Source organism: Barbus barbus (assembly GCF_936440315.1).
Source record: "Barbus barbus genome assembly, chromosome: 34".
NCBI classification, from domain to species: domain Eukaryota; kingdom Metazoa; phylum Chordata; class Actinopteri; order Cypriniformes; family Cyprinidae; genus Barbus; species Barbus barbus.
The window spans coordinates 18,540,146-18,561,226 of NC_136762.1; the positions used below are offsets into that span (position 1 = coordinate 18,540,146).

The following is a 21,081-nucleotide window of genomic DNA, read 5'->3' on the forward strand; positions in this document are numbered from 1 at the left end:
ATGGGTCACCATACTTGACAATACGTCACGACTTTAATGGGCTAAATGGCCCTCACAAACGTACAGGTTTTCTGGATTTTTTGCGAAGAAGTAAGATCGATATAGTGTTAGTTCAAGAATCCCATTTGAACGAGGAGGATATACACAGGTGTTATAAGTTTTATCAAGTGGTATCTCACTCATCTTCGGATACTAAAACCAAGGTTGTCCCAATATTGGTCCTGAGGACTTTAAATATTACTATTTTAGACAAAGGTTGAGATGGTAGAATAACACATATAAAAACAATAGTGGAGAATAGGAATATTGTATTTCTCTCAGTTTATGCCCCTTGAACACCTGACTCTACTTTTTTCTCTGTTTTGTCAACCTATCTCTTGAAGTTTTCAGATTTTGAAATTGTATTGGGTGCAGATATGAATTCTGTAATGTCGAATATCCTAGATAGATCTGGACTAAAGCTTTGTGTTCTGACAAATTTCGGCAATGTGTAACTTCATCCTCATTGGTGGATAGTTGGCGTTTATTAAATCCTTCTGCTAAGTCTTTCACTTTCTTTTCTGCTACTCATAAATCCTATTCGCGAATTGACTATATTTTCATTTCTACTTCTTTTTCTTCAGCTGTTCGTGATGCCGATATCTGTTCCTTATCTTTGTCGGATCATGATGGAAATTTGTGCAGATTATCTTTGATCCCTCGGCCATCTCATGCCATTAGATAGCGATTTAACCCTAAATTGTTACAGAATGAAATTGTTTTTATTGAAAAGAGTTTATTGAAATTAACCAAGGTTCAGTGGATGATCCTCGAACACTTTGAAATGCAGTTAAAGGATTTATAAGGAATAACTCATATGCCTCTTTCCTTCAGAAAAACCGACACAAAAAGATAGTTGAACTGGAATCACAGCTCTAGAATCTGACTAGAGATAATCAGCGTTGTTTCTCAGACAATACACTCAGTAAAATCATGGCGGTTAGGTCCAAACTCAATTCATTACTGAGATCCAGGCAGAATTATTATTTTCAAGAGAGTAGACCAAGCCACCTTTTAGCCCTAAGATTACACAACAGTGAAAAGTTTCTGACCCTTTTGCATCTTTTCTGTCCAACCTTGATTTACCCAGGCTGTCAGATTCGGATTCAGAATACCTGGCTGAACCGATCTCTCTTCAGGAGCTGGAGTCAGCAAATTCGATCTATGAACAAGGGGAAATCCCCAGGCATAGATGGCATTCCAGTCGAATTGTATACTACTTTTTGGTCGGATTTAGGCCCCCTCATGTTAGATATGATACATTTTTCAGTCACTCAAGGCTCATTTCACCTATCTATTAATATAGCTGTTATTTCTCTCTTGTTAAAAAAAGATAAAGACTTCCTGTTCTAGTTACCGGCCACTTTCTTTGATAGGAACTAATGTTAAATTATATGCTAAAGTACTATCTCGTCGTCTAGAGAAATTTATGAATAGGCTAGTTCATCATGACCAAACAAGATTCATTAACTCGCTCAGCTTCGGATAATTTATGCAAGTTATATCATATTATTAATTCAAATAATAGTTTGTCCTCTCCTTGTGCAGTATTATCTCAAGATGCGATGAAAGCTTTTGACCAGCTAGAATGGAACTATTTATGGGCGGTTCTACAGCATCTGGGTCTGGGATCAAGTTTCATAAATATGATAAAAGTTCTGTATGCCAATCCAGCAGCCACTGTTCTCACCGGTGCTGTTCGCTCTAACCCTTTCTTTATACATCGAGGTACTCGTCAGGGTTGCCCACTTTCTCCTCTGTTATTTGCCCTATCCTTGGAACCCTTAGCTCAAGCGGCCCGGCGATCTGAAACTATTTCTCCCATAAATATACGGAATACTCACCATCATATTTCTTTGTTTTTGTGGAAGCCATCACATTCTATTCCTCATGTGTTGAATTTATTTGACCATTTTGGATCTCTCTCAGGGTTTAAAATTAATTGGAGTAAGTCATGTTTACTTCTCCCCTCAATTCTAAAATTGATTCATGTCCCTTTCTACATCTATTCCATTGTCTCAAAACTTTAAATACTTGGGGATAGATGTTTTTCCTTCCCTGCCGGAAATTGTCTCACAAAACTATAATGGTATTCTAGCCAAAGTATCCTCAGATTTGGAAAATTGGTCTCGTCTTCCTACTTATTTCCAGGGCCGTATATCGGTGATTAAAATGAATGTTCTCCCACGCATTCATTTATTTTCTTCCATGATTCCTCTCGCTACACCGGTTGGCAACTGGAATAAACTAGATGCATGTATTTCACGGTATATATGGGATGGGAAATGTCCTCGTATTAAACTGACTACCTTACAACGATGTAGATTACATGGAGGTCTTTCTTTCCCTAATTTTAGACTGTATGCTCAAGCCTTTTCCCTCTGCCCTCATCAGTTTGGTTTGATCCTGACGCTTCTGTGTCTTGGAGAGCAATTGAGGAATCTATCATTTATCCGTATAAATTGAAGCATCTTGTTTTTTCGGGAGTTCCGCTTAGGCAATGGAAATCTCGGTTTGGTCCCATTGTAACCCAGCTCCTCTCCACATGGAGGGATGTTGAAAGACGTTCACAACTAGATACAAAATGGCATAGACATTCGCCTATTTTCCACAAGAATAACCTTTTGTCAGGCAGTACTCCATTGCATTGTCCGCAATGGACTCATAGTAAATTAAACACTCTGGGAGATATGTATGATGATATATATGATGATAGTGGTTTAAAATCATTCCAGAATCTTAAAACTCAATATAATCTGCCAGGCACCTCCTTTTTTTATGTATTTGTGCATTAGATCGGCCCTACGTATATGGGGTGCCTTGGAACTCTCAACTGCCTGTTCAACCTTTGCGCAAACTAATCCTTCCTTCTGAGGAATCTCCCTCCTCTGCTTCAGCCATCTATCTCTTTCTTCTTGAGCATTCATACAAACCTTTATCTATTACTATTGTTTGGGCTAAGGATCTTAATGAGGATGTGCATGTTTTATTTTCCGATCAGGTATGGGGTATGTTTAAATTGTCTTCTAAAAACCCTTATCATCAAATAGTTCATTGGAAATTGCTGCATAGGTTTTACTTGACTCTAATGAAACGTTTTTATATGAATCTGTCGTCTTCTCCTAAGTGTAATCTCTGTTCCCAAGGAGTTTTAGGCACGGTTTTGTATTTTTTTTGGGAGTGTCCCTTTCTCTCACCTTTTTGGACTCCGCTCTCACAGGACCTATAATATTTGTTGGGTACTGAGATATGTTCGACTCCGCGCCATTTTTTCATGAATGACTTTTGGGACTTCAGCTTGTCCGTCTAACTTTACTGTTAGCTGCTCTCACAGCAGCAAAAAAAATGCTGGTCAACCGTTGGAATCCTCCTCACACAATGGACAGACGGTGTATTTGTTGGACATTATCTCGATGGAACTCTCTACTTCTCGTATACATGGATCTAACGTGAAAACTGTAAATTCATGGCATTCAGCTTTTAATGTTGTCTCTTTTCTAAAATCTTTGTAAAAAATATTTTATTGTTATTTGTTTATCTATTAATATTAATGTTTTTATTATTATTATTATTTATTTTATTTTTTGAGTCTACCAAGGGGTGGGATGGGTTGGGGTGGGTTTTAAATTTGTACAGCAGCATTTTGTTTTGTGCTACTCTTCTGCAGATTAAAACTTAATAAACAGTTGTTAAAAAAAAGAAAAAGAAAAAAAGAACAAGCAATGGGTCGTCATATTTAGCTGCTTGAGTACCAGAGCAGTTCACTTGGAGTCCCTAACAGCATCAAGCTTTTGTGCTTTGAGACGTTTTTTTGGCTGTCAGAGGGCCAGTGAAGCATTTTCGTTCAGACAGAGGGACGAATTTTGTTGGAGCAGTGAAAGAACTTCAAATCGACAGTAGCGACTCGGAGCTGAAAGGCTTCTTGCAGGACCAAAGCTGCACCTGGACGTTCAATGCTCCACACTCCTCTCATAAGGAAGGGATGTGGGAAAAGATGATCAGGATAGCCAGACGTATTCTGGAGGCGCTTTTGATGAAAACTCCCACAAGACTCACTCATGAGGTCTTAACTTTAATGGCAGAAGTCAAGGCCATTATGAATTCCCGTCCCTTAACCCCAATTTCAACAGATGCAAGTATGCCAGAAGTTCTGTCACCAGCGATGCTCTTAACTCAGAAAGCAAGTGTTGCTCCAGCTCCACCAGGAAACTTTGAGTTTGGTCACCTGCACAAAAGTCAATGGCGTCAAGTCCAGATGTAGCGGATTCATTCTGGAAGCGATGGAAGCAGGAGTACTTGTCCACCTTGCAATCCAGAAGAAAATGGACGGAGGAGAGAAAGAATATTCAGGAAGGAGACATTGTTCTGTTGAAGGATGGGGAAGCTAAGCGCAGTGAGTGGCCAACTGGTCTCATAAAGACTGTAGCCTCATCTGATGGGAAAATTCGTAAGGTCATGGTGAAGACTGCAAAGCAGGGGATCATCAGAGGGGATCATTTTATCTGGCAATCAAGATGCACAGTGCTATAACTTAAGATATACCAGGCGGGGAGTGTTCCGTATAATGTTCGTTTCATTTTTATAAGCTGTGCTTTGATTTATTTAAGAGGTTCGTTTGTGAAAAATGTTCTAGTGGTGAAACATGTTATTGCACTATTCTCTAGAGTCTAGAAAGTTGTCCACAGAGTAAAATGGAAATTAATTATTCAAAAATCATACAATGTGATTTTCTGGATTTTTTTTATATTCTGTCTCTCACAGTTGAGGTGTACCTACGATGAAAATTACAGATATCTCCATTCTTTGTAAGTGGGGAAACTTGAAAAATCGGCAGTGTAAATACTTATTTGCCCCACTGTATATGAAGAGTTTATTTGCAAAAAAAGACAGCTCAGTTTTTTTATTTTCAAAAATCATGTTTTTATTATGTTATCATGTTTTTATTGTGTTAGTTAGCTGTATTTTTTAGTTATTTTTACTTAATCAAAATAACCCAACTGCAGTTTGATTGAGATTAATTGGAATGCACAATGAAAAAACATGATTTTTGAACATTTTTAAAAATGGAGTTATCTATTTTTGCAAATTAACTCTTCACACACACACATATACATACATACATACATACATACATACATACATATATTAGGGGTGGCACAATACATGTATTCGTACCGAACCGTCACGGTACGTGCAACTCAGTTTGGTGCATGAGGCCTTACAACGAATACAGGCAATTGACCCCCAATCCAGAAGGGGACACCCGCAGTAATGCATTGCTGTTTGATAACCGTCAGCAGAAGAACAGCGAATGCCGTGAGTTGCGAACTTGAAAACAAAGCCCAGACAGTGACCACGTGCTGATTCTGAATGAGTCTCTCACATAGACTGACAAAGGAGTATACTTTAAAGGCTTGCGCACTCAGCTGTTTGCGAAATGGAGCTTTGTGCTCGTGTATCCTACCTCTCTCATTCGGTACAAATCCAAATATTCCATAATATTTCCATATTTGTGATGTAACGTATCTGAATGCTAAACTATTATTATGTAAATTATAGGCTTTGTACTTCAGTCGTGTTCCAACGGTGACACAGGCGGCAGCGCGCCGATGTTTGTATTTTATTTTGATAAAGTACCAACTTTTGCAAAGTTGGAACTGATGTGTTTTGTGTGTGTGTGTGATGCAATCACTTAAACTGTTTCTTTATACCAGCAGAATCAACTTTAAACACTTATCGTCTTAATAATGCATCACTGTATAAAGGTCTGCTTTTATTTGTGTACACTCACAATGAAAACAAAACATTGTGCTTTTATAAAATAAAGAAAACAAATAGGATGTTGCTTTCTGCCATTTGAGTTTCCTTTCTGTGAACAAATTAAGCCTGTCACAAAAATGAACAAACTCAGCATATATAGGCTACGTTACGTGTCGCACTGTTTTTTTCCCCTTGTTTATCTGTAAACTAAATCAAATATTTTTCAAGAATATATTCCTTGTATGTATATATGTACTGCAGATTATATATATAAAATGTAAATATTTAGTATTACTACTATACTACTCTGTTCAAAATACATGAAAAGAAACCGAGTATAGTAGATAATTTTTCCTGTTGTACCGAAATCGTATCGAACCGTGACCCCCAAACCGAGGTATGTACCGAATCGTGTTAAAAGGATCGCCTCGTTAAAAGGATATTTATTATCAATTGCTTTTAATCAGACAGAGTTTTGAATATTAATGTATGTTTGGTGTTTAAATTGTGTTTTTTGGTGTTCAAATTGTATATTGTACTGAGTCTGTCCTTCTTGTCCTTCTTTTTATTATGCTTGTACAGCACTTTGGGCAACCTCGGTTGTAAAAATGTGCTTTAAAAATAAATAAACTAAACTAAACTATATTTTTGATTAAATCTGAGAGCTCTCTGACCCAGGATGAGGAGGAAAAGAATTGTTGAATGAAGTCGTTATTTTTGTTTTCTTTGCAGATAAAAAGTATTCTCGTAGCTTCGTAAAAGTACAGTTGAACCACTGATGTCACATGGACTATTTTATCAATGTCCTTGCTACATTTCTGGGTCAGGGAACATTTCAGTTGAGTTGATGTCTATGGAGGGTCAGAGAGCTCTTGGATTTCATCAAAACTATCTTAATTTGTGTTCTAAAGATGAACAAAGGTCTTTACACAATTTTTATTTTTTGGGTGAACTATCCCTTTAATTCCATTCATGGGTACACATTATTCCAAAAGATGACAACATACTAACCCATTTCTGAAGAAAATCCATGGTATAATTTTGCAAGGCAAACTGAAGTCTGGCCCCTACACCTCTCATATAATATGATCTGTGCCCTGACACATGGGCAAGCCGTCTAAGAGGAAAGAGATACAAAGGAAAATTTAATAAAAATAAACATTTAAGTAAAATTAAAACATTAGAGAAAGAAAATATCTAACCTTTGTCTTATGATGTCAAGACTCTCTCCAATTTGCAGGTGGCCTTTTGGTTTGAAATCAAATTCTGTAGTGGACACATGACACCACAGTATATTGCAATACATTTTGTGCAACACCTCAATGCATTTGCAAAACATTTTACCAAGCACTGCCATGATAAAGGTACAAATATTTACATAAAATAACTAAACTACTAACACTGATCTCATTGGAGAATTGCTGTCAACTGCAGCAAGAAATCGGGAACGTCAAGCCTAAATGTCAATACAAGTCATGATTGCTGCTACTAACCAACTAATTATATTTTTGACCAAACGATTTAAGGAGAGGGATAATGCAGTTTACGTCAAATAAATTGACCTCGTTTCTGACCAACCAGTTCAACCACTCTTGCCTGGCTCTCATCTCCGATGGGGGTATGAGAAATGAAAATGTAAAAGCACACTTTGCATGTCTTTATATACTGTTGTTTGTTCTGGTGTATATCTGATAATTGGATTTGGTTAGTTTAACATTTAATTATTTAATACCAGTTAAGAGGAATGAATTAACATTTGAACATTTGATCAGATATCTTACTTAAACTACTACATAAAATGTCATTTTGAATTGAACATAAGGCATTTCCCAGGGTTTTCCCCATTTTTTTGTATTGTGAAAAGGTAAGCGGTCTCTTACCACACTTGGATGTGTTCTGTTGGGCAATCTTAGGGCACGGCAGTAATATTCTTTCTCCAGCTCACCCTCTTGCACATACAACTGACTAAGTTTCTCTCTGATTGCTCTGCCCTCTTCCCTAGCATTCGTGTACTCCTCAAGCTGTCAAGTACAAAACAGAGAAAGAAAAAGAGGATTCCAATGCATATCATGCACAGTACATGATAGCAAGTAGAAACAGCACTAAATGTAGTTAATATAATCACAGCTTTAAATTATTCTCAAGTAATTTTTTTCCATTAAATTAATAATTATTCATTATTAATTCATATTTATTTTCTCAAACTAAAGTCTAAATACAGAAATCAAAGAAAGCTGGCACTTACACTAGCCAAAGTAGATTTGTCATGTTCATCCTGAAAAAAAAAATGTGGGGGGGGAATGAAAAAATTGACTAAAAGTACATTTTATCCAGAAATAAATACCCAGTTGACAAATGACATCAACAATAACTTTATTTCAACATCAAGAAATTTAAATTTAAAGACTTGGAATATAGGCTAGTGCACTAATTATGTGGACTGCTAGCTGTGCTTTTATCTATTTTGGAGTGGACACCCAGTCCTCATTTACTTCCATAATACAGAAAATAACAGCCGGAGGACACATGGAAACTGACCTTCATTGACAATTGTTTGGGCAAACTATTCATTTAAAACATATGTATATGCGTATATGTATGAAGCAAAGAGTATTTTTAAGAACTGTAAATAATCACCATTTCTTGTGTTTTCCCCAAAATGATTCAAATTTTAGCTAAATGGGATAGTTCACCCAAAAAATTGAAACACTTTCGTAAACACTATGGAAGACAATAGCTATTGCTACCTGTTTGGTTATAAACATTCTTCAAAATGTCGTCTTCTGTGATTAAAATAAGAAACTCATACAGTCTAAGAGAAAATGATCTTTTTATATATATATATATATATATATATATATATATATATGTGTGTGTGTGTGTGTGTGTGTGTGTGTTCTATCAATGCCACTGCTTTTAAATCATGAACGATAATCTAGAGGAAATGGAGGGGAAGAAATTGAATAATGCCTCTTTCTGTAATCAAGGTCAGTAGGCCTGGCAAAACTCTAGGGAGTCAAATAAAATGTTAAAATTATGGGATGTTGAGGAAGACCAAGGTGGATGAAGATAAACTTGGAAAATGTACATATATGTTAAAAGGAAGTAGGAGGCGTTATGATAATACTAATTTGATTATCCAATCCACTTTGAAAGCCTTTGTTCAATGGCAAATAAATATGCATGATTTTACTAAATAATACTTAGAGCTCAATTTGTTGCTCTCTGAGGTATGCTTTGGCCGTAAGGAAGACTACCCTAGATCATGATTTTCAGACAAATACATTTATTTTGATCATTTTATAATTGAGCAGTTTACAGCACAACAGGTTTGGAACAACATGAGGGCGAGTAAATGATGACAGAATTTTCATTTTGGGTGAATTATCCCTTTTTTTATTGTTGTGCGAGTTTAGATGAATAACATATCATACTGCATAAATGTGTACACTTACCACTGATCACATTCTTTCTCGTCTCCAAATCTGATATTTCTTTTTGCACCTTCTGTAGTTCCTTCCATACTGAGATCTGGAAACACAGTACCAAACACCCTGCTGAAAAACACAATAGAACATGTAATGGATTTAATGGGAATTGTATTGGTTTTAATGGAAACTATAATGGTGTCTACTGGTATGTGATGGATTCTATTGGTGGGATGTTAAATCCAATTGGAAAAATTCCAAAACGGAATTGTGTAATGGTTTTACTGGAAAAAGCTAATGGTTTATAATGGTATTTTAATGGAAACCATTGGAATTTCTGTGATTGCTTCTATTGTTTTTTTTGTTGTTGTTGTTTTTTAGCAGGGCAGATGCTCCAATTACTTTTTCACATTCATTAAATAGAAAAAAACACAAGTTCAATTCACGTAGCACTATTGTTTTAATGAATGACATGTAATGCAGTGTCTTACAATAACTCCGACATCAGCCACTTTATTACTTTTCCAGCAAGATTTAATAATCTTCTTCAAATCCTTGAAGATCATGCGTTCTGAAAAAGCCCTTAAACTATGTGGCCTTTTGAAGGTGTTTTTTGATGATTAAGCCCCTTACATTGTATTACTGTATTATTTATTTTTCAGTATTTAATTTTTTTGTTTTTTTTTTCCTGTTATGTTTATTTTGTTTATCTGTATTTTTTGTTACGCTGCTATTTGGACTTTTTTGAATTGTATTAAGAATTTTCTGACTGTTGTTAATTGGTGTTTTTGTATGTTTAAGCAATAAAAAAAAAAAAAAAAAAAAAAAAAAAACTCCGGCATCAGCTGCCCGTTCCGATTCTCCACCTCCTCCGTCTCCTCGCACACACGCCGCATGTCCAGTTTAGGTTTGTGACTGTACCCTAGGGGTGGGCGATATGGGAAAAATATCATATCACGATTTGTTTTAGAAATATCACGATTCACGATTTTATCACGATTCTTTGTCATGTTAGTTTTACTATTTTGGTTTTACAAGTTGTCTGAGCATTACAGCCAAACTAGAAAGACAAAGATGCATGGCAGATATTTAGGCCAAAGTGGGCGAAGATAAAAAATCTTTTTCATTATTTTATCTTTCTTATTAAAAAATAAGAACAAAGATACACATTACAAATACACATAATATACAAATAATAAAAAAGTGCTTTATTTTCAGGTACAATAGGTGTATTTAGCAGGATATAATATATATAAAAATAAAACACTACATAGACTGATTCCTAAAGCAACTGTTTTAAAGTTTTTCAGTCAAGAATAGTGAGTGATTTTTCTCTTTGTGTTTTGTTAACGTTAAATGAATATTTCCCCAAAAAATAAATATTCTGTCATCTGTCTGTCAATTCTGTCATAATGTTTTATTTTTATACCATCATTTACTCAAAAGTTGTTTTAAACCTGAATGAGTTTCTTTCTTCTGCTGAACATAAATGCTATTTTGAAGAAGGTGGAAAACCAAACAGTTGCTGGTCCTCAGTGATTTCCATGGGATTTTTCTTTCTTGCTATCAAAGTCAATGTAGACCAGCAACTGTTTGGTTACCCTCATTCTTCAAAATACCTTATTTTGGGTTCAGCACAAGAAATTAATAGAGGTTTGGGACAACATGTGAGAGAGTAAATAATGACAGAAATTAAATTTTAGGGTGAACTATCCCTTTAATGACAGTCGACAGCATGTTTAGTGTCCTGTCCCTTTAAGAGCTGCACGCATCTAATATACAGGCACGCATCCGTTTCTCTCTCAACTATTTACTTTCATTTTAGAGATAACCAACTGAGTCTTTACATAAACCTTGTGTGTTTTGACAGTATTAGCGCAAAATATAACTTAGTTGAGTAATCAGGCGCTCGCGCTGTTAGACAGGCGTTTCAGTGTGCGTGCTTCAGGTGTAACTTATGCGCTCAGAAAAAGCGCACGTCAGACCAGCGCGCGAATTAAACATTTAACCAGCAAGGCTTGTGTGCAAATAATGTACTTTTGCGATCGCGAATAAGTGCAGTGTCCTGTCAGAGTAACTCTACTGCTGTATGTCGTGTTGTACAGTATAGAGACGGCGGCGACAGAACTGTATTTGACATAATGTGTTCTGTAGCACGATACTACGATATTTCTTAAAAAGCAGATCATGGAGACATTTTTATCGTCCACGATCAAAAATCGTCATATCGCACACCCCTACTGTACCCTTCCAGCACATGCTCGTACAGACTGCTCCAGAGAGGAGCAAGGTCGGCAGGACCGTCTAAATGCACTGCTGACATTGTGTCTTGAAGACGTAAACAGATACGAAGAGCAAAACCGTGTAGCTGCCCTTACGGAGGACGCCATGCTGAACGGGTTGACAATTTAACTGTACAGGAGCCGATAGGACTCATATCGTCCAAACGCGATTAGAAATGTGATAACTCGTTAAAATAATAATAATAATAATGTTTAAAATCGCTATTTATTTATTCATTCTGAAAGCTTATTACACTTTGAAATTCAAAAACTTCCAGCTATATTATGGTTATTATGGCTGCATTATTTTAGTGGAAATTATCATTAGTTTTGAAAGGACTTTTACTATGGAAATCATACTGAAATACATACGACTTTTTTGTATTATTGAACAGTTTGTACAACCAGCTTTGCAACAACAATATGTTTTTGGATTAGAACTAGAGATTAGGTGAATAAAAAAAGAAGAAAAAAAGATTAAATTAAGGGACTAGGGCTTTTCATAAAAAAAAAAAATTAAATTAAGGGACTAGGGCTTTTCTTATAAATCATATTCTTCTATTATGGCTAAAAAAATGTATTGCATTTTTATTTTTCATCACCTTAAGTGATTTTGTAAAAGAAAGAAACTCATCGTGAAATACACAAAACTAGATTTCCCTCTCAAGCGCGTAGATGTGTGCAAATGAAAATTTCCCAGAATAATGATATTATTAACCATAACGACATCTTTGTTATTGCTCACAACAAATATCAAGCCATAATGCTGAATACATACAAAATGCATTATCAGTAGTTTCAGTATTGCCACAAAATACACATTTTCATATTTATTTTATAAAATCCAAATAATCCGTTTAATAATTTTAAATTTATTTATTTAGCTTTGGGAGTTTGAAATTTAAGGTTATCGGAAACGGAAGTGAATATCCGTCACATCCGGTAAATCGGCCAATGAGCAAAGCGGATGTTTAGTTTGTTGTTCCGGCAAGTGACAGAATACCTCAGCTTGCTTCGCCTCCAATCATGGAGCAATATTGGCAGCTGTGAGCAATAGTTGACATTACTGATCAAACGATCATTTATTTCTCCCGGGACTACGTTTCTCTGGGCCAATTCGGATTAGCAGCCTTTGTTAATCTGCATGGAGCCGTGGTCGACAGTGTGGATGTATCAGGCGCGCGGGTATATTTCTGTGCTCATATGCTAAGGATGGACAACACACCGTAATGAGCCGATCAATTTGCGCTGAAACTACCCAGGAAGGTCAAGGCGTTGTGAACGGGCCGAAGAGTGTCAGGCCGTCTGTCCCGTTGTGGCACCCTGAGAGCCTCGAACTCAAGACACCCCAAGAATTAAGAGAATACCCATCACCCAGATCTGTACCGCTGGGGTCGACTCTCACACTTTCTGATAGAAATCTTCACCTCTCATGGTAATATTTAAAAACAAATTGTAGATGATTATTTGGGTGGAGGGCACATTTCGTTTTGCAGTGTAGTATTAATATTTATATACATACGGTGCATGAAGTATCAGGTGACTTTGGCAATCCCATTACTAATACTCTGATCAACAAATAGCTTTTGATGAGGGAAGAAACCTGGAAATAGCAGGGAATTGTTAAATAAATAAAAATATACCCTGTCAAGAAACCTCAAAAGAAAGTCGAACATGAGCATATTTTAAAAGAAAACATTATTGTTTATTTGTGTATTGAATCAGTGTTACTGCTTATACATGATTCATTTTTTTCATTTTATTTTTTGTTAATCTAAACAGAGATTTCCTGAAATATCTTTGAAATCATGAAAGATACTGTTTGTTTTTTTTACATGTATACATGTCAGTATTTTATTGTATGTGCTAAAATAGGTTTTCTACCTTTATTGTTCATTAATCTATGGTGTTTTCGATGAAAAGTACCAATGGAGGTTATACCATACATGTAAGAGTTAGGGTTTGACTGATAAGCATGGAGCTGTAAGTTATATTCGAGGCACTCAAATACAAGACCTCCGAAAACTTCTGAATACTGGCCTTCTTTTTCTGTCACTCAGAAGATTCAGATATATTGCCGTTTTTGTTATTTTCATCTCCCTCTGTTTCAAATTTAGTCTAGGAATATTGTAAGAAACAGTTTGTGGATAATGCCTCTTTCTGTGGTCAAGGTCAGTAGGCCTGGAAAAAGTCTAGGGAGTCAAATAAAATGTTTCAATTGAATTAACAATACATTTAGTAAATTGTAAACTGTTCATTCAGTCATCTTTGAAAGGCTTTATTCAGTGATAAATGATTTTGTATGGTTTTACTCGGTTTTGCTTAGTCATTTTGTAGCCCTCAAATGTATGTTTCGGTCATAAGGGAAACTACCCTGGATTTTCAGACACATACATTTAATTTATCATTTTACCTTTGAGTGGCCTGACTTTAATTCTACAGGTGAATTTCCAGCATTAATATATACATCTATATATAAAATAGTGTGTGTGCAGCTCTAGAAACTATAAATGTGACCACAACATTATACTGTCACTATATGAGCATTTGTTAAATGACATGTTATAAACGATTTATTTTTAAATGAATTTGCCACAGATGAATACTGTCAGAGGTGGTGCGGTTACCTGGCGGCCACAGCCGTGGCAGGATGCAGATAGAGGTGGTGGAGAGCCTCTCTCAGATAGTGACTCAGAGGAAGAGGATTTTCCTGATGACTACTCTACTCCGTTGGGGGAATATGTAACTCAGGGTGAGACACTGCTTGTAGTTTTGAACATTGATTGTTGGATAATGTATACTGTATTATAGAATTCTGGAATGTAACTTCTTGTTTCATTTAAAATTTCTCATAACAATCTGTACAGCACATGCTTCAATCGAACTATGCTTTACTGCTCTTTATACAGTGTGTGTGTGTGTGTGTGTGTGTGTGTGTGTGTGGGTCATCCCTTGCTGAATTTGTATGTTTGCCCACTGACAAAGAAATGATCAGTCTATAATTTTAATGGTAGGATTATTTGAACAGTGAGAGACAGAATAACAACAAAAAAATCCAGAAAAACGCATTTCAAAAAAGTTATAAATTTTAATGAGTGAAATAAGTATTTGATCCGCTATCAATCAGCAAGATTTCTGGCTCCCAGGTGTCTTTTATACAGGTAAGGAGCTGAGATTGGGAGCATTCTCTTAAAAGGAGTGCTCTCCTAATCTCAGTTTGTTACCTGTATAAAATCTGTCCACAGAAGCAATCAATCAATCCGATTCCAAACTCTCCATCATGGCTAAGACCAAAGAGCTCTGCTGTCCAAGGATGTCAGGAACAAGATTGTAGACCTACACAAGGCTGGAATGGGCTACAAGACCATCGCCAAGCATCTTGGTGAGAAGGTGACAACAATTGGTGCGAATATTCGCAAATGGAAAAAAACACAAAATAACTGTCAATGTCCCTCGGACTGGGGCTCCATGCAAGATCTCACCTCGTGGAGTTTCAATGATCATGAGAACGGTGAGGAATCAGCCCAGAACTACACGGGAGGATCTTGTCAATGATCTCAAGGCAGCTGGGACCATAGTCACCAAGAAAACTATTGGTAACACACTACACTGTGAAGGACTGAAATCCTGCAGCGCCCGCAAGTTCCCCCTGATCAAGAAAACACATGTACAGGCTCGTCTGAAGTTTGCCAATGATTGGGTGAAAGTGTAGTGGTCAGATGAGACCAAAATTGAGCTCTTTGGTATCAACTCAACTTGCCGTGTTTGGAGGAGGAGGAATGCTGCATATGACCCCAATAACACCATACCCACCATCAAACACAGAGGTGGAAACATTATGCTTTGGGGGTGTTTTTCTGCTAAGGGGACAGGACAACTGCACCACATCAAAGGGGACGATGGACGGGCCATGTACCATCAGGGCCAGGGCATTGACGCCAACCAGGGCATTGAAAATGGGTCGTGAATGGGTATTCCAGCATGACAATGACCCAAAACACATGGTCAAGGCAACAAAGGAGTGGCTCAAGAAGAAGCACATTAAGTTCCTGGAGTGACCTAGCCAGTCTCCAGACCTTAATCCCATAGAAAATCTGTGGAGGGAGCTGAAGGTTCGAATTGCCAAACGTCAGCCTCGAAACCTTAATGACTTGGAGAGGATCTGCAAAGAGAAGTGGGACAAAATCCCTCCTGAGATGTGTGCAAACCTGGTGGCCAACTATAAGAAACATCTGATCTCTGTGATTGCCAGCAAGGGTTTTGCCACCAAGTACTGTCATGTTTTGTGAAGGGATCAAATACTTATTTGACTCATTAAAATGCAAATCAATATAGAACTTTTTTTAAATGCGTTTTTCTAGATTTTTTTTTTTATTCTGTCTCTCACTGTTCAAATAAACCTACCATTAAAATTATAGACTGATCATTTCTTTGTCAGTGGGCAAACGTACAAACTCAGCAGGGGATCAAATAATTTTTTTCACGACTGTAGGCCTATGTCTCAAATAATAGCACAACAGCAGTAGATGCATTGGGGTTTATAAGATTCATTTAAACCTGGAAATAAGGTTTCAGGCTTGTAAGAAAATACATAAAAGAAAAGCTAAAATGTAAAATGAAGAAAAATGTAACATTTTGTCACTATTCAAATAAAGTAAATGTGTCATTTAAAAAAAAAAATCATATTAGAATTAAATTAAATAAGGCAGTCACGCACCTTTAGACCCCACAGATCCAGTTCTGCCATAATGAGTAAACAAAAACTTTTCGGTACTTTTATCATTACATTTATCAAATGTGGCAATGTAACCGTGATTAGAACATAGATTAATCATTTAGCCACCTTTTTATCAGCTTTGTTTTTTCTCTTTGTCATCTCATTCAGGGTTAAAACAGCTGCTTGATGCTCAGCAGTTGTGTGATGTCACTCTTGTGGTGGAGGGGAAAAAGTTTATGTGTCACAGGTAGGTTTTATGGTTTCAGCTTTGACGGTTGTCATTGTATTATTGTACGTAAAGTTTTTTGTTTTCATAGCTTGAATAATTTCAAAATGGCATACAATCTAATGTACCCAACTATTAAACTGCATGATGAATTTTATATAATGAAAAAGATGAGATTTACATTTATTTCAGTATAATGAATGATATACAGTACTTTTCAGTCAGTAAGATGTTTTTTTTTAACAAGTTGCTTTTATTCAGCAAGGATGCATTAAATTGATTAAAAGTGACAGTAAAGACATTTCTGATGTTACAAAAAAGACTTAGTTCAAAAGAACAGAGTTTATTTAAAATATCTATTCATCAAAAATTCCTGAAAAAAAGCTGCTTTCAACATTGATAATATAAAAGTTTTTTTTGAGCAGCAAATCAGCAGATTAAAATGGTTTCTAAAGTATCATGTGACACTAAAGGCTGGAGTAATGGCTGATACAAATTAAGCTTTGCCATCACAGGAATAAATCATATTTTGAAATATTTTCTAATAAAATTAAAATTAACCATATTTTTAATTTAAATATTTAAAAATAGTTTTTCACTGTATTTTTATTCAAATAAATGCAGCCTTGGTGAGTTAGCATAAGAGACATGTTTTTGCATAACATAAAAAATCTTGCCAATCTCAAACTTTGAAACGGTAGTGTACATATAAAACTGTTCTGTTTTGACGTGTGCTGTTTTTCTTTTTTCAGAGTTCTTTTAGCAGCAGTCAGTCCATATTTCCGTGCCATGTTTACCAGCCCTCTCGTAGAGTCTCGTCTTACTGAGATCCGACTGGAGGAGGTGACACCTTCTGTTATGGAGACAGTTATCCACTTTGTTTATACAGGTGAAGCAGGTCTTTGTCTTGACACAGCAGAGGACTTGTTTGTAGCAGCCAATCGTCTTCAAGTGATGCCCTTGCAGGATCTTTGCTCTAGGTAAAATTTAGATGTGATCCTATTGTAATCGTTCTACTTTGTATCTTGTCTTGCTGATGCTCACATTTTATTTTCCTGTTTGTTAGATTCCTTTTTGAACACCTGTCTGTGGAGAATTGCCTGGGCATGTACTCTCTGGCTCGTTCACATCATGACCAGTTGCTTCTTCGGGCTTCTTTGAGACTGGTGGGCCAGCATTTCCCTCGAGTGGCCCGGCAGCGAGATTTCCTCCTGTTGGACCCAGGAACTCTTGGCAGCTTGTTGGAGTCGGATCGCTTGGGTGTGGAGTCTGAGACTGAAGTATACGATGCAGCAAGGCGCTGGGCAGAATACCAGCCGGCTGATCGTTACATTCACATGCCCAATTTGTTGCGCCATTTACGCCCTGGTCTATTCGGCCCTGAAGAGAGCCACCGAATGAACCAAGAACTTGGACCTCGAGCCAGTACCGAGGGCATGGGAGGACCGCTGAGGCCTCGAGAAGGCATGTTTGAGAAGAAAATAGTCTGTGTAGACCTTAAGCCAAGGGAGGATGTGTCTTTACAGGAAAGGGACTTCACGGTGGATTGCTTCGACCCTCGTACAGGGAAGTGGGAGAAGCTGGCAGCCTTGGGCTCGTTGCTTTGTCCCGGCTGCACTGCTGTCGGAGGTCGACTCTTTGTGGCGGGAGGCATCCTGCGGAGTTCCGAGGTCTCCTCAGATCTTCATGAGTACGATGTCGTGCTAAACCGCTGGATTGTACAGCCATTGATGGCTGAACCACGTGCGATGTTGGGTCTTCTTGGCTGCGGAGGTTTTTTGTATGCTCTTGGTGGCTGTAACCGAGCAGCGTTTCTGGACACATCTGAAAAATTTGACCTTAACACGCTGACCTGGGCATCAGGACCTCGTTTGCCATTGCCATTGCGTTCTTTTGCTTGCGCTGCCCTCCGCTGTCGTCTCTACTTGCTTGGTGGTACCACACTGGAGCAGAGCAGGGCTGTGGTGCATGCTGGCGTGCTTATATACCACACGGTTACAAATACCTGGAGCCGTGTCGCCCTAGACTCTGGCGCCACCTGCCTGGCTGGAGGCGTAGCAGTGCGTGGAGGCGTTTGTGCCATTGGTGGTTACTTGCGTGATGCCGCTAAGTTCCTCAATGGCAACTACACACAGGCTGAACCACTAGATGCCACAGGACGTGTGTTGTTCTTCCGAGAAGGAAGAGGATCAGGAGTAGAGCGGGAGGTGGCAGTTGGAGTAGAGCGAGGGGGTGGCGGTAGTGACCGTGCACCTAGTCCAGTGGTTTTTCCTGGCTTGCCAAGGCGGATTGCTGCTGGAGGTGTGGCCAGATGGAAACGCAGGATATATGTGTTGGGTGGTGAGAATGGTTCGAGATTCTATGATAGCGTCTACTGCTGGAAACCTGGCTGGCGAAGCTGGGTCCAAAGACGGGAGAAACTACCCGGGGAAACAGGAGGAGTTAGCCAGTTTGGATGTACCACCCTTAAGTTCCCAAAAAAACACATTTTAGCACGTCTTCGTGCTGCTCAACAGAAGCGGGGAAAGGAGAAACGACCGACCCGGTCGTGCAGAGTCATGCGGATCGACAGGGCAAGTCAGGAAGTGTGATTTTTCAATGAGACCTGTGGGCATTTTGGAAACATTTATGCACCTACTTTTACATCTTTACTCTTGGTTGATGTCTAGATGTTTTGTAATTCATTATTTCATTTCTGCAAGCTGAACGCAAGTTTTTGTTTACCAAGTATTGACAGAAAATATACAGTAACATTTGGATATGATTTCAGAAAGTTTTGCTCTTAACAATGGTAATTCTTCACAGATGCCCAAATTTGGTCTTAGAAATGATATCATCGTGGAGAATAATAAACTGTTTGAATCACAGCAGAATCACATGCTTTATTAGATGAGAAAAAAGTCATTGTTTATTTGAACCTTTTTGCTTAAAGTTATTGCTTTGAGGCTTAATATAGTTTTACACACATTAGAACATCTAGAATGCTACCATAACAGCAGTTGATACTACTGGAAAGTCATAGCTTAATATGGGATCTCTTATAATCAGTGTAAGAAGCTTCAAATCGTTATCATTTTTATTTTTTTGATGACAGTGGTTTCAAATTACACTTATGTTAAACTGCTGTTAAGCAACATCATGAGATTCATCCAGGTTTTCCATAAACTAGCATTTCTATGATGTATACCAAAATTTGCATTAAAATGCTGGATGGAAAAACCATCATGTGAATGAAATTTGCTTAATAAATGTATACACTTCTTTTGAGGTGGATCTTTTGTATTATTTGGTTAGAACACATGCATACACTACGATGAAAATACATTTACAGATGAAATTGTTAGATGTGCATTCAGAAGATATCATGTGATTTAAATAAATTGCTTAGAGAAGAAAAAAACATGTTGCTCTAACCAGTCTGAAATGTTATCTTGCAGATGATTGCTAGCACACATGAAGTTTGTTAGTGTTATATCTGCACACTCTAAACCACATGCAATTTATTACATTTAATAAAGGAGCAGATTTCCCATTGACTACAATTTCCATTTCTGTTTTTTTTTTCTATTAAACATATGGTGCAAATGGTTTTTGCGTTATATTGTTTTGTCTAATGCAATCTTAGCTAATGTGATAACATAGACCCAGATGATAACCGCTGATGAACAACATTATGTAATTCTAAATGATGTGGCTATTCAGATTTAATGTTGCAAACCCTTTTAAATGATCCGTAATTCACAAATGCATTTACTATAACTGTGCTGAATTCATGCTGCTTTGATGCCAGAATCTCAAGCTCAATTTTTTAAAATATCAAATGAAATCAAGAAACACACTTTCTCTTTGTCTGAAATTTCTCTTTTAATCTCACATTACTGAACTAACATTGAACAATAATGCAACAAAACATGAGTCTTAACATATAACATTAATCCATGTTATAGTCCTTAAGTATCTTGTGTGATTTTTTTGTGGTGTCCACTTGAAGTTGGACATCTCTGGAAGAGTTAATGATGACGTAGCGACTGATTTTCTGCACATCGTTGTAACGCACTGTTCAGCTTGCCCTCAATGAAGTGGATCAGTATACGTATCTGTAGTGCTTTAATGCCATCTTTTTGGGTTTAGCTGGTCATCTCATCATCTGAAATGTTTTAAAGCATAGACTCGCAATAGAAACCAAATGACTGCTTTTTTGTATGATTGATTTCATTTTGTTTCAGTTTCTAAGTTATTGTAATTTTGTCTTACAGTAACATTTTCGCAGAGACAAAGAGGCTCTGTACTTTCATCTGATGTCAAACAGGTCTGTTTGTTTTTAAAGACCTACAATTGTCAAATATTGAAGATTGTTTGAATGGAAAGTCTGTGCTCTGGTTTGCATTTAATAAATTGAACAGAAGTTTCTTTGTTGCTTGTCCTGCAAATATAAGTGAGTTGTTGTTGCATTTGAGAAGCAGTGAAGTTGTGATAATGTCACACACCAAAGGGCAAGATTATTAATCAGACCTTAGTGACACAACTGATGCATTCACAAGCTGATCATCCATGAAAGAGTTTATCCCTCCTCTTAGTTATTTCCAAATATGGTTAGAACTGTACTGTTGGGAACATTATTTTAGGTGT

General features: G+C 37.2%; 1 protein-coding gene across 2 annotated transcripts; it reads left to right on the top strand.

The window, feature by feature from the left end:
- Nucleotides 1–12,453: 12,453 nt before the first annotated feature.
- On the top strand, nucleotides 12,454–20,879 carry LOC306853746 (kelch repeat and BTB domain-containing protein 8-like; the record flags this gene model as incomplete). Of its 2 annotated transcripts, XM_079391393.1 has the most annotated exons (5): nucleotides 12,454–12,944; nucleotides 14,108–14,261; nucleotides 16,395–16,473; nucleotides 17,205–17,432; nucleotides 17,519–20,879. In XM_079391393.1, the coding sequence occupies 5 exons, from the start codon at nucleotides 12,942–12,944 to the stop codon at nucleotides 19,041–19,043; spliced, it is 1,989 nt and encodes a 662-aa protein (XP_079247519.1). In that variant the 3' UTR covers nucleotides 19,044–20,879. The 2 variants fall into 2 exon arrangements, with proteins under 2 accessions (XP_079247519.1, XP_079247518.1); XM_079391392.1 differs by lacking the exon at nucleotides 12,454–12,944 and having other exon boundaries at nucleotides 14,093–14,261; nucleotides 17,519–20,873.
- Between the last annotated feature and the right edge of the window lie 202 nt (nucleotides 20,880–21,081).